The sequence below is a fragment of the Oryctolagus cuniculus genome, chromosome 4 (assembly GCF_051225735.1).
Source record: "Oryctolagus cuniculus isolate XC-2025 breed Fujian yellow rabbit chromosome 4, ASM5122573v1, whole genome shotgun sequence".
Lineage (NCBI taxonomy): Eukaryota > Metazoa > Chordata > Mammalia > Lagomorpha > Leporidae > Oryctolagus > Oryctolagus cuniculus.
Window position 1 is genome coordinate 88,812,783 of NC_142870.1, and position 27,451 is coordinate 88,840,233.

General features: G+C 36.6%; 1 protein-coding gene across 6 annotated transcripts in view; it reads right to left on the reverse strand.

Annotated features, from left to right (window-relative positions):
• The window catches only part of IL1RAP (interleukin 1 receptor accessory protein), a 161,943-nt gene that overhangs the window by 37,375 nt on the left and 97,117 nt on the right, over positions 1 to 27,451 (reverse strand). For 4 of the 6 annotated variants that reach the window (XR_011388002.2, XM_070072366.2, XM_008266655.5 and 1 more), the window contains exons 3-8: positions 26,736 to 27,021; positions 22,305 to 22,491; positions 13,024 to 13,189; positions 10,101 to 10,172; positions 7,787 to 7,913; positions 5,055 to 5,203 (exon numbers count right to left, since the gene is read on the reverse strand). Coding sequence is in view for 5 of the 6 variants with exons in the window: in XM_070072366.2 (XP_069928467.2) it covers positions 5,055 to 5,203; positions 7,787 to 7,913; positions 10,101 to 10,172; positions 13,024 to 13,189; positions 22,305 to 22,491; positions 26,736 to 27,021 (987 nt within the window). In the remaining variant the exon portion in view is untranslated. The remainder of the gene's footprint in view (positions 1 to 5,054; positions 5,204 to 7,786; positions 7,914 to 10,100; positions 10,173 to 13,023; positions 13,190 to 22,304; positions 22,492 to 26,735; positions 27,022 to 27,451) is intronic. The other 2 variants (XM_070072368.2, XM_089330855.1) reach the window with 1 other exon arrangement.

Here is a 27,451-nt window from a genome sequence, read left to right on the forward strand (position 1 = left end):
AGGTCCACACAGTTACATGAGTAATTCTTTCAAAAATGTTACCCAGAAATAATACCAATTTTATACACAGGCTTTCAGAAAACAGTAAAACAAGGAACATTATTCAAATCAAATCATGAGGTTAGCATGATGTTGACAGAAGCAATAAGCAAACAAAATGGCAATTAAATATCTCTCATAATTAAAGAAAAAATTCCTACATGGGAGCAAATATGATTAGCTAATCAAATCTAACAGTATAAAAGGACAATAAATCATAAAAATACAGGAGTTTATTACAGGAATGCAAGACTGGTTGATTATTTCAAAATTAATCAGTGTAATTATCACAATGACTAATAAATGAAAAATCATATGATATATCTTCAACAAAATTCAACATACACATTAAAAAAAGTCTTAGCAAACCAAATGTAGATCAATACTTCTCATAGATAAATGCCATCTGTAAAAAAATTCCTTCAAGTAGGATTACATTTAATACATAAAAACTGAATTCTTTCTCTCAATTTGGAAATAATGCAAAGCTGGCCACTCTTGTAATTGCAAATGATCAGTATGCTAGAGGTCAAAAATGGGAAGTAAACAGTCACATCATCAAGCATAAAGTTGGAAAAGGAAGAAGGAAAGAGCTATTTATGAGTCACAGAATCAAGTTTGTAGAAAACTCCAAAGAAATAAAAGAAGCAAAAAACCAGTAATTAGCAAATTGGAAAGATCAAAATGTCAAGATCAAAATATAAAAATCAAATTATTGCATTTCTATGTTTTGTGGGGATGAAATGGACCCTAAAATAGTCAAATCAATCTTGAGAAAGAAAATGGAGGAGGACATACAATATCTGACTTTGTGACTTACTTTAAAAGTTTGTTGATCAGGGCCAGCGCTGTGGCACAGCGGGTTAACTCCCTGGCCTGAGACATTGGCATCCCATATGGGCACCGGTTTGAGTCCCGGCTGTTCCACTTCCTATTCAGCTCTCTGCTATGGCCTGGGTAAGTAGTAGAAGGTGGCCCAGGTCCTTGGGCCCCTGAACCCACGTGTGAGACCCAAAGGAAGCTCCTGGCTCCTGGCTTTGGATCTGCACAGCTCCGGCTGTTGCAGTCAATTGGGGAGTGAACCATCAGATGGAAGACCTCTCTCTCTCTCTCTCTCTCTCTCTCTGCCTCTCTTCTCTCTGTGTGACTCTCACTTTCAAATAAATAAATAAATCTTTAAAAAAAAGTGCTCTCTAAAAAAAAAAAGTTTGTTAATCAAGATAAAGTAGTATTAGGATAAAGATAAGCATTACACAAAACAAAGTGAGGAAAGCAGAAAAAGACCCCTCTCAAAGAGTCATTGATTATGTTTTCAAGTTTTCAAAGTTAATTCAACAACAACAAAAAACAATTTTTCAATATAACAGTGAAACAACTGGTTATTTTTATGGAAAAACAAAACAGAGCACTAAACTGTAACCCATATTTCACATCATAAAGAAAATATTTTTAAATAGATCATAGGTTAAACTATTAAAGAATAAAAATATACTTATATTCCATAAGAAAATAAATGAGACAATCTTTCTAGATTTGTTAAGGTTAGAACATTTGATAACACAAGTTCTAGAAAGCATTAATCACAAAAGTAGAAACAGAAAATGAACTCCATCAAGTTTTCAAAAATTCTCATCAAATGAAAATGAATTCACAAAATGAGTGAAAATATTGAGAAGACACATACGTGGCAACAGACTTGCGCAGGTGTGTCCATCCTATTATAACACACTGAATTAAAAAGCAAACAATCCAACACTAAAATGACTTAATATTGTAATGGATATTTTACAAAAGAAATATTAATTAATGATCATGGATAAATGCTCAAATTTATTATTATTGGGGGAAATGCAAAGGAAAACACAGTGTGAACCACTGCATATTATTACTATGGTTGAAATTTAAGTTTGACAACTCAAAAAGTTGATAAGGAAATAGAACTTCTGCAGTTGATAAACATTGCTAGTGGAAGTGTAAACGGGTTACGCCCTTTGGGAAATAAGTAAGACAGCTCCTTGGTCCCTACCACTCTCCTATTATAACGTAACTGTTTAGTATGGTTACATTAGCTGCTTCTTTGTTTTAACTAACTAGACTGAATTGTGCTGTCATTAGAACCTATCCAGATAAATCCTTTTTCCAGGCGGGAATGCCTTCCTGTCACGTCCTTCATAAAGTACATAGGCTGTTTTGTGAATGAATTCAAAGAAGGACCCACAGTGTAAGGTACGCACATGAACTCAGACACCACCTCTGAATGTCAGCATCAGCAGCCTCAGTATGGAAGCTCAGTAACCAAAGCTACAACTCCTGTGGTGCCATGATGGACACAGACCTGACTGGATCATGGGTCAGCAGTGAGGACAGGTCATCTGGCCTAGAGGACCCACTCATCACTTCTCATGCCTGACACTGACCACACTACAACACTTACTGAAGGGGCTTCTAGGCAAGGGGGTTACGTAACTAGCTTTGCTGGGCAGACTCACGCTTCACTCCTACATAAAACAGTATTTTTTTTTTTTATTTTTTTTATTTTTGACAGGCAGAGTGGACAGTGAGAGAGAGAGACAGAGAGAGAAAGGTCTTCCTTTGCCGTTGGTTCACCCTCCAATGGCCGCCGCTGCAGCCGGTGCACCGCGCTGATCCGATGGCAGGAGCCAGGAGCCAGGTGCTTTTCCTGGTCTCCCATGGGGTGCAGGGCCCAAGCACCTGGGCCATCCTCCACTGCACTCCCTGGCCATAGCAGAGAGCTGGCCTGGAAGAGGGGCAACCGGGACAGAATCCGGCGCCCCAACCGGGACTAGAACCCGGTGTGCCGGCGCCGCAAGGTGGAGGATTAGCCTATTGAGCCACGGCGCCGGCCAAAAACAGTATTTTAATACAATGTATTGGTACTGTCCTTGACAATAACTTATTTATGTCATCCCCCATAACTGTTCCCCAGAATACACATCTCAGAAGATGAATTCACAAGATACTCCTTATTTAAGAAATCTGGAATCAAACATTTATGAAAATATCCTGTCTGCTATAATGAAAACCCTTGCAGATAACCACACCAAATGTTAATATATGAAACACTCTAAGAATCCTGAACTAAAGTAATTAATTGACTTGTTTTATATAGACTATAATGACACTTATTTGACTATACAAGCCTTCGTCAAATGCCATCTAGGAAACAGCTTGTGGAAACAGTAAGAGCTAATATTTATTGAGCATTTAATAGGATTATATATATGCCAGTAACCAGGCTGAGCTCTTGAAAACCAGCTTATGTGACAATGGTTTTATTTTATTTATTTAATTTATAAAAATTGAAGCTCAAAGAAATTAAGTGACTTTTTTTTTTTCAAAATTAAATAAATCTGATGCATAGACTGGAATTTCAACAAGCTACCTGTCCATAGGGCACAAATAATGCATTGCAGTACAACAGTTCTTAGCAGTGTTCTTAGGAAGTGACATTGGGAAACCGCCCAACATGTACTTGAACCCTGTCTCAATACAGTGGTTTCAAGGAGCAGAAGCAATGGATTTTCCTTAATGAATCCACTAAAACTTCTCATGAGGTATTATACACTGCAGGTCTTTGCTCTTTACTTTCTACAGTGTCATGAAATGTCGGCATGGGTCCTGTTTGCTTGTAATCTTTTTTTTTTTTTTTTTTTTTTGACAGGCAGAGTGGACAGTGAGAGAGAGAGACAGAGAGAAAGGTCTTCCTTTGCCGTTGGTTCACCCTCCAATGGCCGCCGCTGCAGCCGGCGCACCGCGCTGATCCGATGGCAGGAGCCAGGAGCCAGGTGCTTTTCCTGGTCTCCCATGGGGTGCAGGGCCCAAGCACCTGGGCCATCCTCCACTGCACTCCCTGGCCACAGCAGAGGGCTGTCCTGGAAGAGGGGCAAGTGGGACAGAATCCAGTGCCCCGACCGGGACTAGAACCCGGTGTGCCGGCGCCGCTAGGCGGAGGATTAGCCTATTGAGCCGCGGCGCCGGCCCTGCTTGTCATCTTTAAAAAAATTAAGTCCCACTGCAAAATGTAACAATCATGAATTAATTTTTTTTTTTTTTTTAGATTTTGATGTAAATGTTTACATATACATGACAGACATACAGACTCCATCATTGACTAATCAAGGAGGATCCTGAATAACCTGTCTGAATGTGTAGGAAGTCATCACTCCTTTTTTCCAGATCACTGAAATACTTTTGCAGGGATTAATAGTCTGGGATTCGGTGTTCAGGAACAGACCCAAAAAGTAGTTTAGACACAATCTGTTTAAGAGCAACAGCTCACAAAAGAAGGCTTTATATTTTTTTATTATTTTATAAAATATAGTAATTTTAACATAGAAATAATTTTTACAACATTTAAAACAATGGTTTAAATAGTTTTCACTTTAGCAATTGTAGCTAGTGGTATATTATAAACATGTATGATTCTTGACACACAGTGTTCAAAATTATAATGCTGACGTTATTTTTATGAGAACATCTTATGCATTACTTAACTACATGCATATATTTAGATGATTACTATGTATAATACTTCATTATTATAGATATTGCTTCTAATAATATCAAATTTCTGTTATTTGCTCAGGAAATATTCCAAAAGTAGTATGCCATGCAGTATGGCACCAATGATTTCTAAAAGGATCTGTATAACACACCAATGATGTGTCACTCTGTAAATTTGATTATATCCTTGGTAGTCTGGAATATTTTCTTTATTTTTCATTTTCATGATTATATAGATATAAATTTATACATTATTATTATAATCACCAAATATTTTTAGGCACATTTGGGTGCTAAATTACTAACCACAACAATATTTTGAGCATCACTGCACAGATGGAAACTTCTAAGATTTTTCATTCAACTTTGATTTATTACTATCTGTAAAATATGCTAGGTGCTGAAGAACTACTAGTCTCAATTTCTCCTTTTTCCTCATTCACTTATTACATTTGGTTTTCACAGATCCATCCACTGAGTGCATCCATTACCTTTCTGTTTCACCTTGGCTGCTTTGTCAACTTCGCCTTTGGCATTTCTAGCATGACAGACATAGTTGCGCTTGAGATCCTCTGGAGTAACTTTCTTGATGCTTAAAACATGTGTTCTTGTTTCATCTTCTGTTTTACTATAACTTAGACTAGAAATAGACAAAATATATTCATGAGACTCAAGAGTCATGCACTTTCTGTGAATCAGACAAGTAAGCAATCCCAGAACCTCCAAACAGGGAACACATGATGTTGATAAACTGTAACATAATGGTTACAAAAGGAGAACAGTTAGACAGCAATCCTGGTCCTTATCATCTACACCATACCAATGTTTATATCAAATTCCAATCTTGGTTTCTTACGATAGATCTTTCTTCAAAGCAAAATGCTTCATGCTGTGCTAGTTTAGACAGAATTTCCTGGGGCCAGATCTATCTGAGTTTCGATACACATCGTCACTTACGGCTACATACATTGAGCAGGGAACTATCTATCATGTCTTGTGTTTCTCTTTTGCAAGAGGAAAGTAGTAACACCACAACAATATACGACATGCATTAATTACTCAAGGATCCTGAGAGCAGGATATATGGATTCACACCCATTAGAAGAATGCTTAGTAATTGCTCATGTACAGCTATTATTATTATCTCACAGTAATAGTTGCTGCATTTCTGAGATTCCAAAAGCCTGGATTTTGAACATAGGTAGAATGTTTTCATCAAAATGCTAAAATACTATGGTTAATCTTAATGCACAACAAAGTGGAGCAGCAAATATTTTGATAATAAATACATTCAAATTTTGGGAGTCACAAATTAAGTGTGTTGGGTTCAAGATCAAGATTCAAAGTCCTAGGGACTGAGCCACCCACCATCAGCAACACCGGCATCCCATATTAACACTGGTTTGAGTCATGGCTGCTCTACTTCCAATCCAGCACTATGCTAACGCATCTGGGAGATCACAGGATGATGGTCCAAGTCTTTGGGCCTCTCTACCCATGTGGGAGACCCAGACAGCGTTCCAGGTTTCTGGCTTTGGCCTGGCCCAGTCATGGCTATTGTGACCATTTAGGGGGCGAACCAGCAGAGGAAGATCTCTCTTTCATTGTGTTTTTCCTTCTCTGTTATTCATTCAATTAAAATAAATAAATCTTTACAAAAAAAAAAAAAAAGATCCAAAGTCCCTTTGAACTACTTTGCTCAAAGGAGAACAATCTCCCTCCTCCAGCTGCTGGCTATGCAGGCTCCATTTGGGATTAGGCTTGCTTGTCAGTCATACAGATTTGATTAAGGGCTCTGACTGGTTTAGCTAAGCTTAACTCTACTGCTTTTGTGAACACTGACAACGCGTTTCCATAGCAGCCAAAAAGAAAAACACGACTTTCACTATTATTCATTTATTATTATTACAAGAATGGGGAGCATAATGTTCAGAATTCCTGAAATGATCAATTACTCCCTCAGAGCCTCCAGCCACATCTTTCATCAAATTCTTCTCAACAAAGTATTTCAACTTCAGGAAACGCCTTTTCCGGCTTTGAGTCTGTTCTGCTTCAGTAAACTCCAGGCCTTTGCAAATGATGTTCCCCATACCAGAACACATTTTGCATTTATTTCTCTATCTAGTTCCCATTCATCATTCAAATCTTAATGTAGATACTATACCATCTGACAAGTATTATCTAATCTCCAAAAACTGACTGAACCTCCTAATAAATCCTCATATCATCATCTAATACTACTCAGTCATGATATTTATCACTTTATATTGAAATGTCTTCTCTCACATTGTTATTCCTATAAAACTTATCTAGTTAGGGACTAAGTACCTGAAGAAAAGTGAACATTTTAGAATTTTTGCACAAAGTCTGAGTTTACTATTAGGAAAGAAACATCTTCTAAATTCTAGAAACTCATGTAGCTTAAGATCTGTAGGCACATAGATAATGAAGGTTAAGGTCTTTGAGCAACTTGATCACGTAGCTGATTAGCTGCTAATTCTTACCAACTGTTGCGGTCAACCAAATGGTCTTCAACAATGGTATACTGTATTTATCGAGTAATTTTGTCTTTAAGGACTCAAATACTCCTTAAGAAAATAAAGTTTACTTAGTAATAAAATGACTCAGGTTATTATTTTAAGTGAGGTATGTTACTACCCACACAGATTTAAAACACAATTTAGAGAACATATACACATTTGCTTAATATTTTAACAATTATCAGTGATAAGTGTAACATACATGTGCATTAAGAAAGAGGCAGAAGCAGGAAGTCCACGTTCACTAAAACTCAACAAATGAAACATAATTATTAAGGCACAAAAATATTGGCCTAGATGATAGGATTGAAAAAGAAAACCCAAGTACATCAATAAGATTTTCACTTAGGATTTGTATTCTATTTCCAAATGACTATCATAAATATATGAATCTTGCTGAGCTTAAGACAATAGAGTGCATGCCTTACAGACAAACTGTGATGAAGATGCCTACCTCCATAACATTCTAATTCAAATCTGTGAACAGTCATCAGGTAGCTTCTGGCTCTGAGACGATACGTCCAACAACCCTGCTTTGGGGGACAACTACTGAAGATTTGAAAATCTTCCTGATTTTTGCTAATGATAATCAAAAATGATAATTTGTACTTCATTATTATACAACAGGAAGCCTTAGACTGAGGGACAAGGGTTAGTGAGTCCCTTTCCTGCACCCATAGTACCTTTCATTAATGGTTACATCAATGCTGATATCATCGGGCTTTTTTCCATCGATGGTCCACCAAACCTCATTGCGAGAGTCCATCAGGAAAGTAAAATAGACTTCACAGGGGATGAGTAGCTCCTCTCCTGAAACAAACAAACAAAAGGGTGATTTAGTAGACGAAGTTAGTACAATGATTTGTAACTTTATATGGTTGTAACTGGTTTTACTCTATGGCTAATCAGAAACTATAAAAATTACATACACCTAAAACTCTACTTTAGGTTTTCTAGTGAACTGCCATAAAAGAATTTTCTTCCAATCATACTCACAAAAACAGAAGAAATAAAATGCCAGAAACTTTATACAAAATTATCAAATAGCCATTATTAATAAAATCTAAATATGTTATAACATGGCAGCATTGGTTCTGAAAGTCTCTGACAAAATACTATGTGACTCTAAAGTACCTTTCTCACTTGTCATTTCCTTCCTAAACAAGGAAATTTTTCTAATCAGAGGTCCAGGGCAGATGGGTGATACCATCACTGAGAGACTGGCCAAAGAGGATGCATCCTGACGTGCTCAACCTATAGCAGTGCACTCAATAAATCTAAAGACATTTTACAAACAGAAGATTCTACGCTACCCTTTTTTGAAACAGAACATGAGTTTAGGGACATCCTTACTAAATGTGAATTTTGTAAAAGTCCCTGTGCCACATATTTAAAGCTACTCATGGCCTTAAGCAATTGTGTACAGAAGAATATGATGTATTTTTTTAAATGGATGTCCTCCACATATGAAAGCTAAAGCTTAGGGGCCAGTGGTGTGGCGTAGTGGGTTAAGCATCCACATTCAGTGCCAGCATCCCAAATGGGCGCCAGTTGGAGCCCCAGCTCCCCCACTTTCAATTGAGCTCCCTGCTGCTGATGATCTGGGGAAACAGTAAAGGATGGCCCAACTGCTTGGGCCCTTGCACCTGCGTGGGAGACCTGGAGGAAGCTCCTGGCTCCTGGCTTCTCTAGCTGTTGTGGCCATTTGCGGAAGGAAACAGTGAATGGAAGACTTCTCTGTCTCTGCATCTCTCTGGCTGTAACTCTGTCTCTCAAGCAAATAAATAAATCTTTTTTTAAAAAAAGGAAATAATGGTAAAGCTTAAAGATGTTAAAGGGCATTCCTAGTCAAATTGTCAATATGTGATAGACCAGGATTTGACCTAGGCTCATCTTCCATTCCAAGTTGCTTATAAACAATTCTGTTTCTTCTTCCATTCCTGGTTAGCTATTCATATTGACTGCTTTCACTATCAAAAAGGTGTCCAGGTATAGATGATAAACTATATCATTACCCTAATTTGAATTTAGGTTTAACTCTCTGAGTGGTCATACTCTATCCTCCTTCCCAATTCATGATTCCTAAGTCCTTCTCCTCCAGTTACCTATATCCATACATTATTAAAGAACATACAGTAAACACGATTTTGAGGATATTTCTATCAGCATAATATGAGAGGTAAATGAAACACATTTATGTCATTAATAAGGGCTTACCCCAACTTCACTAAGAATGTTCATATTAATATTCAAACCACAGCTAATTCTACAAATGCCGTTCGATTGAAGTTAGCAGATTCCTTAATGTGTTCTCTTTTTAAGGCAAATCATACTTACAAACTTATTTTATTTTATTGGTATTATTCTTTTCTACACCTTGAATTGAATTTGTAGTGAATATTGCAAGAGATACAATACAGAAAATGCTAAAGCTTTCTGTGTTTGCCAATTCACTTAATTGTGGGAGGATTTGAATAGAAAGAATAAACTGTTATTTGATCAGTAGTAAATGATTTTGTTGGGAATAAAAAATCACTCAGAGACCCACAGTAAACATTGTTTGTATGCTGAATCTAGGTGTACCAGTTCTATCCATTGCTACTGTGTACATCCACAGACTTGCTCCAAACTCCAACTCTACCCTCTTATAATGGAGAATTTTGAAGGATATCTTGCGCTCCTATTGCTCCTTCTGCAAAACAATGTCCCCCACACACTGACATTTTCCTGAAACAGCAATCACTAATCAGCAGAGGAAGACTATGAGAAGACAAAAAGGGAGCAGATGCTGAGACAGAGATGAATACCTCTCACTGTCCCCGAAGTTGATGAAGCAGCTAATCTCCATAGCAGCCTTGACTTCTCATGACATTTCAGTTTTAATCTATGTGTTTCTTTTACAATAGCCCTGTGTCATCTAGTGCCAACTTAATGGGCATTTGAATTCCTTGTAAGTGAGAAGATCTAACTGAAATTCAGAGCCATATCTGTAATTACCTGGTTCTTTCTCATACACCACATGATCATTGGGCGAATGGATTTGAGGGGGAACTGCATCTTTTGGAGAGCCTGTGATAGAGAAGAAATAAAATAGAGAGGTTTATTCAAAATTCTGCTCTTGTGTGAAGTCTCACCCAACTACCTGGCATAGTTTGTTAAAAGAAATCCCTTAATTTCATTTTTATTTAATTTTTGCTCTTAATTTATCTAAAATAAGCAAAGTGTAATATGACAAGAAATGCATGATTTGGTCTGTGCTCCAGGCTCCTAAAATTCTTGTAATTTCCTGAATGAAGGTAATAGTAGGAGCAGCTTTTGCTACATTTGGCTTCATTTCCTACTTTTGGACACAATGCTAGTATGACCCTCGGAATCTCTGGAATGATATATCCTGTTGAGATGAACGGGGCTGAGGACCCTTGGTAGCTTCAAGGAAAGGGCTGGTAGCCAGAAATGAAGATCATGACATGATTAAAGAAGTAGAATTCTGAGCTCACCCCCAAAACTCCAGGAAGTGAAGAAGGGCCTGAAGATTGAGCAGCTCCCCAGTAGTCAATGATTTAACCAATCATGCCTATGCAATGGAACTTCTATAAAATACCTTATAAATGGAGTCTGGAGAACTTCTGGGTTGTACAAACAAGGAGGTTGTGGCATCTCAACTCTACAGGAACTGAAGCTCCTACACCCAAGACCCTTCTATTACTTGCACCTGTCTTTTATGTGAATCCTTTGTAATAAACTTCCTAACATAAGTAAAGAGTTTTCGGAGTTTTGTGTCATTACAGAAAGCCATAGAACCTGAAGAGGGAGTTGTGGGAAACTTCACCGTGTAGGCAAGATGGGCAGAAGTGTGGATAACCTTGGGAATCACTCCTAAAACTGGCATTTCAAGCAGCAGCAGGGCCATCTTGTGGGACTAAGCCCTCAGCCCTTGGGAGCTGTGCTAACTCTAATAGTTAGTATCAGACTGAATTATATTGTAGAACATGCAGTTGGTGTCTACAGAGAATCAGAGAATTGCTTTGTGTTTCATGTTCGTGATGGAGTATTCTGAACATAGAAAAACAATTTCCCCCCAAAATAAAAACAAATATAGCATCCTCAATGTTTCAGCAAATGGTTTTATCAGGTTTGTTGCTTTTCAAAGCTTACATGGGATACACATATCACACTACATTTTTATTAATTGCTTTCATATTTTAATTATTTCTTCTCAATATTTCTCAATTTTTCTCAATATTTCCAGAATACCTAATATGGGACCTGGTTAAATAAATATTAAATTAGTGAGTACATAAATGGAAAAATCAAAACCATACTTTTAAAGAAAGCATATAAATCTACTTGAGGTCAGTTACCAGCTGAATGGTATTATGGGGACTGCTGCTCTTCTGTAATCCCACATTGAAAGAACAACACCTGGAAAAGACTTTTCAGTGCACTGGACTCCAAACATCTGGAGCAAGATCTAATCCTGACTTGGCTATTTACTAAGTGTATTAACCTAATTTTTTGATTTGATCTTTAAGAAACTAATTTTCTCAAACTATAAATTGAGAACAAATAAAATTCACCTCATGGTTTAGGTACAAGGTATAAATTAAGTAATATAAATTAAAACATCCCTTAGTAGCATATAATAAGTATTCAATACTTCGCAACTCCAAAAGAATAAAAGTCTGCATTGCACGAGAGGTGGGTAAGAATCCCCTGCTCTGTTTCTGTCAATTTTTATATGTATAAATTAGAGTATCCAAACATTCCTGTTCCCAACTTCCCAAAAATGAATAAATTTAAGTATATTTCTATATCTATATATATCTAAATATTAAAAACTACTGCCAAGATGAATAAGGTTCATTCATAAGGTTAGATTACATTTGACTTCTAAAATCCATTCATGTTCCATACAAAACTTAGTCTGCTTTTTTTTTCCTTCCTGAATTAATATCCAACTCAGCATTATCCAGAAAATAAGAGCAAAGATGGTTACAAACTGTTTGATTTGAATTTATTTGCACTATGGTAAAACCCTTTATTTTTGTAACTTACACTGAATCTCAGTTTCAGTCTAGTGCAAAAAAACCTGACAAAGAAAGATCTGGGGTTTAGAATTACTTCTATTATCTCATGGAGCTATGTGTAAAAGGTTATTCTCTGTCCTAAATTTCAATGTTAGTATGGCAGTGAATCCTATGAAAAGACGTGATATGGCAAAATGCCACTCTCCTATGCTATTATCACTATTAACACAATGAATGCAATCACATATCCTGTCACTAGTTCTCATGATATTGGAGAGGGAGGGGATCAGAGTCTACCGACTGCCTTTGAACTTCTCCAGTTTCTCATCCTCTCTTCTCTCGGTGCAGAAATTGAACACTGCCAGTAAACAGTTTCAGGAACAATAATAGCAGTTTTGGTACACATAATGATAGAATTTAATTAATCCAAATAAAACACTCTTGACAATACTATTAACTAACACTCATTCATTCGTTGTCTACCAGTTGCATTCACACAATATACTATTTCTCATAGTCTGGATCTTCCTGAATGCACACACTAGTAGCACACACTGGTCCCAGAGTACAGATAAGGAGACTAAAAGATTGACCAAAGTCACGTTGCTAATAAGTGGCAGTAATATAATTTGAATACAGACATAGATGGTACTCTTTTCACTTCCCAAACTGCCTTTACATCATTCATTCACAAATTTATTCAGTTGATCTATTCTTATTGAATTAATACTACACACATGAACTTCTTGTAAAGTTCAGAGAATCATTCAGTGCATTAAAAGCATTAATTTATTTTCTTACAGTGCTTACATATTTGTGCGTCACAAACTACTAGAGTCCTGAACAAAATCTTTGTGCTTTTGCTGAGTATACTTAATAAAAATCATGCTTACCTACCACCTTTACAGTCACAGTCCTGGTGAGATGAAAGGTACGCCCATTTTCAGGATATGTGACAACACACGTGTAATTGCCATTATTTGAAACCAAAGCAATGACAAAATTCAAGTTCATGCCTTCTGGTATTACGTTATGAAAATCTTGCACTTTATAACAGCCCTAGAAGAAGTAAAACAAAATATGTTTATTCTTTTGTTAAAAAATATTTATTTTAAAATCAGAGTTATACAGAGAAAAACAGACACACACACAGAGAGAGAGATTGAGAGAGAGAGAGAGAGAATCTTCCATCTTCTGGTTCACTTCCCCGGAGGGCTGCAATAACCAAGTTTGGGCCAGACCATGCCAGGAGTCAGAGCCAGAGTTTCACCCAGGTCTCCCATTTGGGTGTCAGCAGCCCAAACACTTGGGCCATCCTCTGCTACTTTCCCCAAGCCATTAAAAAGGAGTTGAATCGGAAGTGGAACAGCCAGGACACAAACTGTCACTCACATGGGACATGGGATGCAAGATCGCAGGTAGCTGTTCTATCCACTACACCAAAATGCAGGTGCACTTACTCCTCACGTAGGATCTTTGTCCTTAGTGTGCTGTACATTGAGATTTAATGCTATAACTAGTACTCACACAGTATTTTTCACTTTATGTTTCTGTGTGGGAGCAAACTGTTGAAATCTTTACTTAATGTATGCTAAACTGATCTTCTGTATATAAAGAGAATCGAAAATGAATCTTGATGTGAATGGAAGGGGAGAGGGAGTGGGAAAGGGGAGGGTGCGGGTGGGAGGGACATTATGGGGGGGAAGCCATTGTAATCCATAAGCTGTACTTTGGAAATTTATATTCATTAAATAAAAGTTTAAAAAAAAAATGCAGGCCCCTATTCTTTCTTTCCCCCATGCTTCTCAGAAATTTTAACGTTTAATTTGAATTTAACAGATTCAGTGTGACTTGTAGATATAATTCTAAGAACACAATATTACCTTCTTCCCTCTCCATCTTTCTCTTCTGCCTTCTTTCCATCTCCATTTCTTTTTTTTTTTTTTTTTTTGGAGGGGTAACATGTTCTAAAATTACATTACAGCAAAATACTTCTTCGAATAACTAGTCTATATTCCCACTAAACTAAAGCCCCTTTTATTTAGATATATGTATAAAAATATACAAACACATTTGCACAAAACATACAAATATCTGTGTTTCATTTTTTATGAAATTATCTTGGGTCAAATGCCTGATAACGTTTCTTTTTTTTTTTTTTTTTTTTTTTTTTGACAGGCAGAGTGGACAGTGAGAGAGAGAGAGACAGAGAGAAAGGTCTTCCTTTGCTGTTGGTTCACCCTCCAACAGCTGCTGTGGGCGGCGCATCGCACTGATCCAAAGCCAGGAGCCAGGTGTTTCTCCTGGTCTCCCATCCCGGGCCACAGCAGAGAGCTGGACTGGAAGAGGAGCGACCGGGACAGAATCCGGTGCCCCGACCAGGACTAGAACCCGGTGTGCTGGCGCCGCAGGCAGAGGATTAGCCTATTGAGCCGCGCCTGATAATGTTTCTAAAATGAATGCATTTGTCATTATCTTGTCTGTAAAAGATATATTAAAATTCTGAACTTACGTATGACTTCAATAGCATAGGTTTTCTATCTCAGGTTCCAGTCTTAAAATTCTTGGAATCCTATGTTGATAGTGAAGCAATATTAAAGTTTTAAAACAATGACTAAGGAAATTTGAGCAACTGAAAACTGCTATTTAGAAAATAATTTTTTTTCCTATATTTCTTCATGGATTATATTAATTCAGGAATCTGGTCACACTGTTTGATAATCCAGGACTAAATTTAGATGTCTGTTTTTTGACATTGTTGATTACTCTGTTGAATCCCTATGTACAGGCATTTTTGTATTTCCCTCCATTTTATCCTGTTTTCACAATTACTACAGACTCAAGAATCTAAAAGTAAAATATTTTTATGAACTTTATTAAGACCAAGGAGCTTGTTTCTGCTCTTAAGTTACATTTCATATATTCTAGTTGTTTGATATTGAAAATCCCCTTTAACATATCTAGAATCATGTATTTCATTTCTCAGCTTCACTAAAAGACTACATTGTTTTACCTTTTATATTTGTAAAAATATTCAATGTATTATCTATGCTGAAAATATATGTTGATTATGTATACTTTTAGAGAAAAATCTTGATTTTCTTTTAAATAGCAATAATTCATCAACGACAAAATGTAGTACATTACCTCAGAACATTTAGATGCTTAAAATTCTGGGAATCTATCCCTGACTTATATGTTCAATTTTCTATATTTATATATTTAAACTTTGAGTCTAGTATACTTAAGGTTCTCTTACTTCAATTCCCGGACCATGTGTTTTGAAATATGACAGTTACGACAAGAAGCAAATTTTGTAATTCTTTGCAGCAGGAAATGTCTTTTAAGAACAGCACTGAACTTTTGTCTCATGGAGATCATCAAGATGAAGCTGATACATGCTCAGGTTAGCACATTTTGTCAATTTCCCCAGTTTGGTTAAGCAATGCTTCCAATCATTTGTCACATCAACAAACAATTTCAAAACCCTTAGGTCATCACAAAGCATAATGCCACAAAAGCCTATATTCCTACAATGAATTTTCCTTAGATTTGGTTTAAATTAAGTTAAAAACGTCTATAGAAATCTATTTGATTTTTGTAGCACCTTGCATTTAGTCAGTTCAAAGATAAGTTTTTCCCTTACTTGTTATCTTAGGTGTTTTTAAATTCCTGTGAAGCAGACAAATCAGAATAAATATGCTCTAGTTGTGCAGATGGAACAAAATGAGACAAAACATATTCTAGATAGCACAATACAAAGCTAAAACTCAGTTTTCCAAATGGCTGAATAAACGTCTTTCCCTAGCTTCCTAACTGAAAATCAAACCTACTCAGCAATGAATTGAGGCTGTAAAAATATTACTGAGCCACATGCTTTACATATATTCTATTATCTCTTCTGATCTTCATTCCAAAGTTACAAAATTTATAAGGCACTAATTTTGTAGATGAATAAGCAAAGACTTGCAAAGGTTAAACAACTGCAATGTCACAGTAGTATCAAAGCTGGAGTGTGAACCTACTCCAATTTGTTTTGCAACTACTGCCTTTTAAAAATGCATTTATTTATTTGGTCATATAAAGAGAACAGATTTCATGTATTTCATATATACAATTTTAAGAACATAATACTTCCCCTTTGCCCTGCCCTTTTTCCTCTTTCCTTTCTTATTTTTCTTTTAATTTTTGAGAGAGCATAAGTTCCACTTACTTTATAATTACAAGTTTAATGTTCTGCTAAATACAGAATTCAACAGTATAAGGTAGAAAGACCACATCTGATATTGTCTCCTCATCCTATATAGTGACCCTGAATCTACGTCACAGGCGGAGCCAGCCTCAGTGTTAATAGTGTTAATGCAACTTAAATCAGGCTAATTCTTCCAAACTGTGGTAAACTGGAAAAGCACGCTTTTCAAGATGAGAAGTCAGCCATTATTACTGAACTTGTCATCAGTAATTATTTCTTAACAATGCGCTGAAAAGAACTTTTCAGCTGTTTTAAACCTACAAGGCTTATAGCAGTTTAGAAAGAAAATAAAGGAAATATTTTACATTCCAAATGCCCATATATGTGTGTATACACACACAAACATACAAGGTGGGAGTAGTTTCAGGGCACTATTGAATTATAAATGTTCATCAACTTTAGCCTGTAGTGTTTAGTTAGCTTCCTCTCGCTCCCTCTCCCCTCTCTTTCTCAGCAGCTCCAATTTTTGACCCTTTAGCACATGCACCAAAGAAATACATGCTATTTTGAAAGATATATTAATTTTGCAAATAAGTCCTGCAAATTTTATCATGATTTCAAAACCCTTTGAACTCCAGAAGAAAATGATCATTAACAAAGGCCTGAATACCCAAAGTATAGAAAACATGTTTCCAAATACAAGAAATCAGTAGTGAGTGAGTTTCCACAATGAAGCAAACACTTGCCTGACTAGAAGACAAATAGTCCATCTAGTTGACCTATCAGTTCCTCATTCTGAATTCAAAAAAGAGAAGTTAAATAGAAGAGCAACTTTTCAACCATGCAATGATCACCATGAGAACTAACCACAGCATTATATGGAAAGAACAGCACAAGAAATGAATCATGAGGGCACATATTGGGTACATGTGAGGCAATGTTATGAGAAAATAAAGGTAATTATTTTCATTTTAGAAATCTACAACATGTAAAGAATTGTGTGAAGGCACAAGGAAGGAAAAGACATGGTGTTTCTCATATTCGTAATCATAGCCTAACACAGAATTGCAACAAATGCAATGATAGGTACATTGTGGCATGAGACTGTGGGAAGAAGATCAAAGAGTAAGCACTTAAAAATTTAAGAAGGTAGATTTGGGCTGAATCTAAAGTATAAGTGGAATATTAATAGCAATTAGGGAAGAGTGGAGACCTGGGAGATAAACACAGGAACAAGTAAGAATTCACCTGCCTGTCATAATATTTCCCCCTCATTCTTATGGCTTAAATTACGTTACACTAACGTTCTGTTTTCATGTAGAGCTGCTCTTCTGGAAATTCACTCCATAAAGGAGAAGTGGGGAGTAGATGAGTTCTGTATCTGTATGACTGACAACTTGCCCAATACTTGGCCACATGGTAAATATTCAATGTATCTGTGTTGCATGAAGAAAAGTATGAATGAAAGAAACAAAATAGCAAGTAATGAAATTGTGAGCCCCTGGAATATATAAGTGATGATGAGTATATGGAATATATATATTGGGTGGTAGACTGCAGGATGAGTAGAGAAAGTTGGAATGCGATACAAAGAGTTAAACTGCAACATAAGACCTGAGCAGTTAAGACTAGCTACTGAAGTTTGTGCATCTAAAATTATGTTGGTATAAAATCCACTATACATTGTCACTAAGTCCTATAAAATTTCTACAAACCAATCACTTCCAATGGACAGAAATAAGTCTTCCAATATTTATACAACACATATTCACAAAGTCCCTTGTATGTGCTGGGTACTGTTAGGAACTGGGCATGTAATAGCCAGTAACAGTAAAAATGGCACTGATTCTCATGGAATTTTACAGCCCAGTCCAATCCGTTCAATTATAGAGTCAATTCATAAGTGTAATGTCTCTTGTCTCTATTTTGTGCTATGTGTTTGGTATTCAAGGGGATAGAAAGAGAGAGAATCCACTACCTATAATAGAAAAAAGAAATACAATCATGATACTAACAAAAAAGAAATATGAGTGGAGTGCTATTAAAAGTATAGAATTGGTTATTCATTTTTCTTTATTTGGCTTCAGATATTTGAATTTGCTTTAAGTTTAAATAATCAATCTTGGGCCATTAGAAACTTTAAAACTACATATAAAATGCTGTGTGTATATGCACATATAGAACTATAGGTAACTCTGAAAGAAAATATGATACTCTTTATGTATTTAAAAATTACTATATTGGAAGTTTAAAGAAGGGAAAAAGTTAAATAATTAACATAATTTGTTAAATAAAATTGGAAAAAGCACATAAAAATAATCTATTAGACAGACCATGTACTAACTTCCCAACAACATGTGCTATGCCACCAGAAAGGCTTGTCCTGGCACATTTTCAGAAATGTTCTTTCCTGGCAGTAATATCAAAAAAAAGCAAAGACATTCTTATTTTATGAGACATTTACAAACAATATCTGATGAATTTTGCCTAACTATGCAGCAAAACTTAGAAGTGGAGGTAATGTATCACTTTTTAAATATTGTATGTATTTATTTGAGGACTATATATATATGGAGAGTGAGGAATATATAATTAATTATAGAGGAATCTATATAAAATTATATATTAATATATAATTTATTTGAAGAATATATATATACATATATATATATATATAGAGAGAGAGAGAGAGATCTTTCTTCCTCTGGTGTTTTCTTCAAATGCACACAACAGCCAAAATTGGATCAGTCTGAAGCCAGGAGCCAAGAATTCCTATGTGGATAACGGCAGGAACCCAAGTTCTTGGGGCATAATCTGCAGCTCTCGCGTGTATTATTAGGAAGATGCTGCATCAGAAATGGAGGAGGTTTGACTTGGTTCCAGACACTCTGGTATAAGATACGGGCATCCTAAGTAAGGGCTTAACAAACTCCATCACAATGACTGACCCAGAATATCAATTTTAATGATTAAAATGAGTAAAAGAACAAACATATTTTGCAAACTATTTTTCATAATTATATTCATATATCTAAATAGCAGTTGTGCATATTTCAACAGCTGCCATAAGTGTAATATCCAAAACACCAAACAGAGAGCTTCATCTGATCCTTACAGGAAGGAAAAATTGCCTTTGCTTTTGTGTCTCTAAAAGTAAAAATTTCAAATACCCAAATTTAACAATGGAGACTTAATCTAGTAATTTTAATGTGAAGATGACTTGCCATATTTTAAAATCCAAATGTCTAAATAAATATAATAATAATAGGAATACATAACAGGATCACACATGTGTATCTGCTGGTATATATTTTTAGATCCCTATGTGAATAGGCAGTATCTAATTTATACACATATTGTGTTCCAGACATTCTTTTATGAGCTACTTGAAATTCAGCAAATCTCTTACAAACCATGGCTTGCTCTCCAGGCTAGTTACAAAATCTAGCTTATTCAACAAACATTTATTGGACACCAATTTAAATCACAGTATTTTTGAATTATAGAACTGTCAATTCTGAGTCCTGAGTTAAGGAAGTCTTGCGATGCAAGAGAGAATAAAAAGAGGAAGAGAAGACAGGCAGGGGAGAGAAATCCAATCCTGTCCCATTTTCTCTGCAATTCTGTAATATAATATTTGGGTTTCTATTCCCCCAAAACTCAGTTTGTTTGTGATCCTTCTGCTTTTCCAAGTCTCATGGTCCAGCCCACAACCCAATATGTATCAAAAGGTCATTCTGCCCTTCAAAGTGCCCCAAGCTCTAAAAGTAAACATTGCATCACCTTCTCCATAGCAGTTCTAAAGAATACAGGATTTGGAACTACATCAAACTTGTTTGAAATTCCAGATTTGTGCATTAGCAGCTGGATTGTTTGGAAGATCTTTCTCTCTGTCTCGTCTCCTCTCTCTCTATAACATTGCCTTTCAAACACATATTATAAATATTTAAAAATTATATTAAAAAACTTCCATATAGACATAACTTAAAATTGTCAACTATGATTGTGGAATTGTCTGCTTCTCCCATGAGTTTAGTCAACTTTTGTCTCATATATTTTGAAGCGTTGTTAAGTACATATGCTTTTTTTTTTTTTTTTCTGACAGGCAGAGGACAGTGAGAGAGAGAGACAGAGAGAAAGGTCTTCCTTTGCCATTGGTTCACCCTCCAATGGCTGCCGCGGCCAGCGTACCGCGCTAATCCAATGGCAGGAGCCAGGTGCTTATCCTGGTCTCCCATGGGGTGCAGGGCCCAATGACTTGGGCCATCCTCCACTGCACTCCCTGGCCACAGCAGAGAGCTGGCCTGGAAGAGGGGCAACCGGGACAGAATCCAGCACCCCGACCGGGACTAGAACCTGGTGTGCTGGTGACGCAAGGCGGAGGATTAGCCTAGTGAGCCGCGACGCCGGCCAAGTACATATGCTTTTATTATGTTTACGTCATACTGATGAAGTAATCTTTTTAATAGTATTAAATATTTTTTATTGATGGTAAAACTCACTGTTTACTTTATCTGATACTGTTATGGCTATCAAGCCTTCTTATTTTACTCATCATTTATTTTGACTTAAAAAGTTTTCTTTGTCACCTTCTATTAATCTTCAGTCATTATTATCAGAGGTAATTTTCTCTTTGCTATTATGTTCATTTTAATTTAGTCTCATTTCTGAAATTATTTCTTTCCAAGTTTTCAGTGAATTATAGAATTTCTATACTTCTCTAATTGTTATTTATGTTATTTCATACTATAAATCATTTTCATAATTTGTTTTAGCTCATTTTTGAAATAGTGAATTATGTCATTTTGGCATGCTTTATTTTTTGTTAGAGATATTATTCTGGTTTTTACTCTTTTTTTCTTGAAAATTTGAATTTTTGCCTTCATTCTGCTTGATGCTAATTTATATATGAAGTTAGTTTCATTTAAACTTCAGAATATGGCAAGATTTTCTAGTTTCACAGAAATTACTCTTCAAAACCATGGTGACTCTATCTGAAATGTTCTGACTCTGCTCTGCTTCACTATTTCTAGCCAGTCCTTCTCTTTACTTTACCTATATTATCCCGATCCAGTGTATTTTTTATTCCAGTCTCAATAGTTTCTCTTCAGTCTGACTAGTCATATTTCATAACTGTAAGGCACTAGAACCTCTCCAAACCCTTCAGAACTTCCTACAGTCATTCTCCTATACTTGCCCTCTATTAGACCATAAACCCCTCCCAACTTCATCTGCCATTCTCAACATGTTCCGGTGAATGCCTGCTGGCTCTTTGCTGTCTTGTTCTGAAGACTGTCATAAACAACGCTGCCTCTATCTGTTCCTCTTCTGTAAACACTGATTCCATCCAGGTCTTAGGGTTGCTGGTGGTCTGTCTCACTTTATTGAAAGTGTTCTATGACGAACTTGTCACTGAGTTTTGTTGTAAACTCTGTCCTTGAATTTTTGGCTTTGGTGTATGTGGAGTTTTGAAGAGATTCAAAATCCATGCTGCTGTCACAACTGCCACCTTCCAACACTTTGATTTTTTAATTAAACACTTTGCAAATCCCTCCGATACAAAAGAGACAACAGATGTACAGTACTCAAAAATGAGGGCAGATAAGAAAATAACATAAATAATAAAATATCTTACAGATTAATCAAGAAGTTGAAACCCAGCACATGAATTATCTCCTGACTTAACTAAGTAGTGAGGAAAAGCAAGCATCATTTCTCAAAATGTTCTTCACAGGAAGTTGAGAAATATGGTAGTTCTACTGTTCTAGAGAACGTAATTTCAAAAATAGTGGGATTGGGCAAGGCACCCCATACAACTTCCTTGAAATTGGTAGAAAAGGAGGAATGGTCAAAGGTTTTTAAAAAGTTGTTGAGGAGGAAATCACAAAATCTGAGTAGAAGAAATGTCTCAAAGTCTACATTTAACTCAAACAACAAGCATCACCATCGTAGAAAGGATAAAATGTCCTTGAATATGCTTACCATATACCAAGTGATGATGGGTTTGACAGTGGAAGGAAAAAATCCATCTACATTTGGACAAGTGATCTTCTGAATACCATATTCTATATACAATCTATGCACTGGGAGTTTCATGGGGGAATTGAAGCAGCTGTCTTTTTGAACAACTTCCAGGGGAAACGCAACTTTGCTGCAATATGTGGTATTCCTGAAAAGAGAAATATGCCATGAATGTGTAGTCTTATTTGCATTTGATTTAATATAGCAACCAGATTAAATCGAACTAAGTGAAGCTATGCTATGTTTTGAGACTTCATTTATATGTATAAGTTTATGTAAGAATTAAATTACTTAGTATTCCCTATACCAATTCACATCACAGAAAGAAAAACAAAAACAGATGCAATTATCTATTATTAATGCACTAAAATATTTACACTTTTAGATATGATCCTATCGGTTCTTGGCCTTTTGGCTGAGATCAAGTGTAGATATAATCCTAAATGTGTTTATTATGTATGAATAATGTATGTAACTTTAAACATTCTTAATATTAGTGCTGATAATGACCTTTTTAAGCACAGCTGTTAGTGGTATAAATAATCTTTGAAAAATAAGTATTTTTGGGCCGGCGCCGCGGCTCACTAGGCTAATCCTCCACCTGCGGCGCCGGCACACCGGGTTCTAGTCCCGGTCAGGGCGCCGGATTCTGTCCCGGTTGCCCCTCTTCCAGGCCAGCTCTCTGCTGTGGCCCGGGAGTGCAGTGGAGGATGGCCCAAGTGCTTGGGCCCTGCACCCCATGGGAGACCAGGAAAAGCACCTGGCTCCTGGCTCCTGCCATCGGATCAGCGCAGTGCGCGGGCCGCAGCGCGCTGGCCGCGGCGGCCATTGGAGGGTGAACCAACGGCAAAAGGAAGACCTTTCTGTCTGTCTCTCTCTCTCTCTCACTGTCCACTCTGCCTGTCAAAAAAAAAAAAAAAAAAAGAAAAGAAAAATAAGTATTTTTCCAGAATCATAAAAAAATCTTAGCTTTTACTCTTGTAATTCTGTGTCTGGACATTTTTTTTTCAAGTGACAGAAGAATGGAAAGAGGAGAACAAACAGGTACTTAATCATAAATACCTACCCAGTTCCATCTCAGTAAGGAAAATATTAGGATATACAGAGAAATCTAACAAAAGGAACAATACAAAGAAAAGTATGGCACAAAATTGTTGTAAACACCTATGAAAACAATCACACATGAGGAGCAAAGTAAAACAAATAAATAATACATAAAACTTTGGAAAACCCCAGAATTGTTTGGTGTTATAATGTTTGCATGGGCTGTTCTGTCTGACTGGAGGGTTCTTCTTCTCTGTTATCCTCTATTTACTCTATATCTAAATTAAGTTTCCCATTCATTGAGAACCTTGGATGTTTCCTTGACTAAGGTTAGCATAGTTCATAATTACGTGGTTATATTAGAACATCCATCTATATTCTGTATGAAATTTCAGTTCTTTATAATCACTTCTGATTTTTACTACATTAATTATATCCAGTAGAAGTCTAAAACTTTCAAAAGGTGCTAAAAAAGCATTTAAATGAGGAGAGAAAAACTATTGTCTATCTATAGGAAAACAACAAAGGATAATGAAAATAATTGATTTTCTAGACTAATGGGATACTGTGTGTTTCACCTTCCATTTCTTCTTGTGATTTTTATCTATAACATCAAATACAAAGTAGATAGTCAATGACTAATGAATTAAGACTAAATACGATAGAAAGGGGAGAAGGATTCCCAAACATGGGAAGAGGGCACTTATTCTGACAATAGCTGGAAGGTGGCAAGAATTGGATGGCATAATCTCTGTTCACAAATAACAAAGTATCTACTCATGGAAAAATGATTCTCTTGGTATATGCTACGGATAGTAAATTTCAGTTAATCTAAAAACACATTTTCTGATTGTAATGAAAGTAAGGAGCAATAGTTGGTCTCCCCAATTTGTCTAGTATTGGAGCAATTGTATAAGCAACTTAATCCTGGAAGATATATCCAACTCAAGGCCATAAAAATCTCCAGGCTTATGAGTCCACATAGTTCCATTTAAGCCATTCTCAATTTAGGAATCAGGACAATGGAAGCTTTGTCATGCTCCTACCACACAATTTCAATCCTAGGTTTGCTTTGAATACATGGAATATGACAGACATGTAAACTGAATAAGTGAAAATCTGGAAGTAGATATTAGAAAAAAAGTTAAAAGGCACTACAGGCTTTAGCCATACAGTCCAATTCTTGTAATGTAAAAGATAATTTAAAAGTTTGGGGACAGAGCTGGTGCTGTGGCATGGCAAGTTAAGCTGCTGCCTGCAGTGCTAGAATTCCATATGGGCTCCAACTTGAATCCTGGCTACTCCACTTCCAATCCAACCTCCTGCTAATGTGCCCAGGAAGACAGTAGAAAATGACCCAAGTGAAGCTATTTGGGGAGCAAACTAGCAGACGGATCTCTCTCTCTTTCCCTCTCTCTCTTTCCCTCTCTCTCTTTTCCTCTCCCTCTCCCTCTCTTTATCTCTACCTTTCAAATAAATTAATAAATCTTAAAAAAAAAGTCTGGGGAAGAGTTCTCAGCAAATTGTGGGTAGATAGAATCATAAGCACTTTAGAATGCACAACAGAAACCAAAGTCCAATAGAAAACCACTCAGGACTCCTTCCCAGGTATTTGCTAATATTCACTTGGGAAATACTAAGTTTAACAATAGTTTGAGATGGCAAGGAACTTAAAGAGAATGTAGGCCAGTTGTCACTGTGTAGATATAGACACCAAAGATTTGGGCATAACTTACATAAGATTTCTAAGTAATAGCAGAGTTGGCCTAGTTATTATTTCTTCTCATCCAGCACTCTCGCTAATATCATTTGTTTGAACTTCTACCAAATTGTATTAGGATATAAATAAGGGGCAGCTAACTGTCCCAGGCTCCATGGACACTCACACATCAGAATAGAGCCTTCTTCCATAAAATTAAAGTGCCAGTTCAAAGTCTCAGGGGGCCTTAAGTGATTACAGGGTTCCCCACAGGCACAGGGATACACAGAATTTCCTGTGATAGAGAAAAGGACTTTTCCACATGATCTTAATGTAACTTATCAAAACACAGTCATAGTTCTCCAACAGAGAACCATTAACATCCATGAGAGGAAAAAGAAGTGGTATTACTTAATGAACTGAATTGTGTCCTTCCCAAACTCATACTCCTCCTTCACTCAGAGTGCAACTGTGTTTATAAATGGTACATTTAAAGATGTACTTAACTTAAAATGAGGTCATAAGGATAGGCAATAAACCAATGTAACATGTGCCCTTAAAAAATCAATTAGGACACAGACACACATGGTAGAAAGTCATATGAAGACATGAAAACAAGTTGGCCATATACAAGCTGAAGACTGAGGTACTAAGAATGAAAACAACCCTACCTACACTTAGACCTTGGACTTCTAGCCTCCAGAACTATGAAACAATAATTTTCTGTTTATATCACCCAATCTGTGGTATTTTGTATTTGCAGCCCTAGCCAACAAATACATTAAATAGCTCAAAATTAGGTTAAAAGTAAATTAAACACACACACACACACACACACACACATACATCTAGGAATGAAGGAATTAAAGCCTGGTAGTTAAAAATATACTATAGGTGAAAAGTAATCTAAGAACCAAGGCTTAAAATGGTTATTTTTTTGGTGATACCTCAGTTTATTTTAAGATTTTTTTTCTTCTCAGTTCAAAAACAGCATTAATCTGTAGTAAAAGAAAAATAGTCATATTGTGCAGTAACACATAAAAATCCACATGGGCTTTAAAGGAAAAAAAAGTGGACTTGAAAGAAAGTTTGCAATAATGGTAGGCTGTTATCTACTCATATTCCCAGGGATGTGGTATTCACTTGCTTTTGAGAGGAATTTTGGTAGAAAAGCTTCAAAGGCATTGCCCTAAATACATTTGACACCTCCCAAATACTCTTTCTTTTTAAAGGCACCCTGAGTCTCTATTGTGCCATTTACTTCGAAAAATGCCAAGAATAACATATGAATGGACTCTACTCCCTGCACTGTTCTTGTCTAGGAAAATGTATGCTTCTAAGTGCAGCAGCTTCCAATGCCATGTAGGCAAGTTCCAATGACATGGGAAGAGAGTAAACAAGGCTTTACCTTTGGACAATGTTGACATGTGTCAGCTTCAGAAAAGAAACCACCCACGGAGAATATTCTCAGAGGTAAAACCATTGTCTCTTTATACCTCCTTCCTTCCTCCCACCTCAGCTAAGCTAATGTGAAGCCTACTTCTGTCTAAATGCTTCCTTTCCCTCCTCTGTTTTAGAGCACAACATCAACTGGATCAAAGTCCAGGACTAAAGGGGAAATAGAGAGTCACCGCTGAGAGGTAGGCTACCTTAACATGCAGGTATAGTTGCCTGTGTCATTGAGGAGGGTGGGCCGGAACCAGAGCACATCTTTCTCCTTACTAATGCGGTTCTCCGGAAGGCGGAAGTTAATTGGCTCCTCAAGGTCACGGTCCTGCCTAGTCCAATACCAGATCAAAGTAAGGCCAGCCGAATGCGCTGTGCTGTAGTTAAACTTCAAGAAGTGTTCAAAAAGTGGGCACTTGATGCGAGCTGGCTCATCTTCAAAAACTTGGATTTGCCTCATGGTATCTAGTCCCCAGTCATCACAGCGTTCTGGAATAATCAGAAAGAAAGAGAGGGCAGATGAGTAACTTCACAGGAAGGGTCTCCAGAGAACACATCTTCTCCACCAAAGCCCCGTCTTTCCCAGGAACTGCCTTTTCTGTCCATCTTCAATAAGATGCCCTTCACTGTTCATGTAGCAAGGCACCTGTGGTGTGAAGAAATTACTTCCCACCATTCCTTCAGTATCCATTAAGTATCCCTTGGGTATCAATTTGATCTGAGGGCTTGATTCTGTTGAACCCTACAAGGTATGAGGGAAGATATCATCTGAAAAAGATGCTCCATGTTTTTTACATCATGGGGATGGAGGAGGTTCTAAGAAGGAAACTGCAACTGAAAAGATAACTTCAGATTAATGGGTCAAGAGGATTCCAGTTCTCCCTAGATCTCTGTAATTTTGTTATAGATCTGCAGTGTC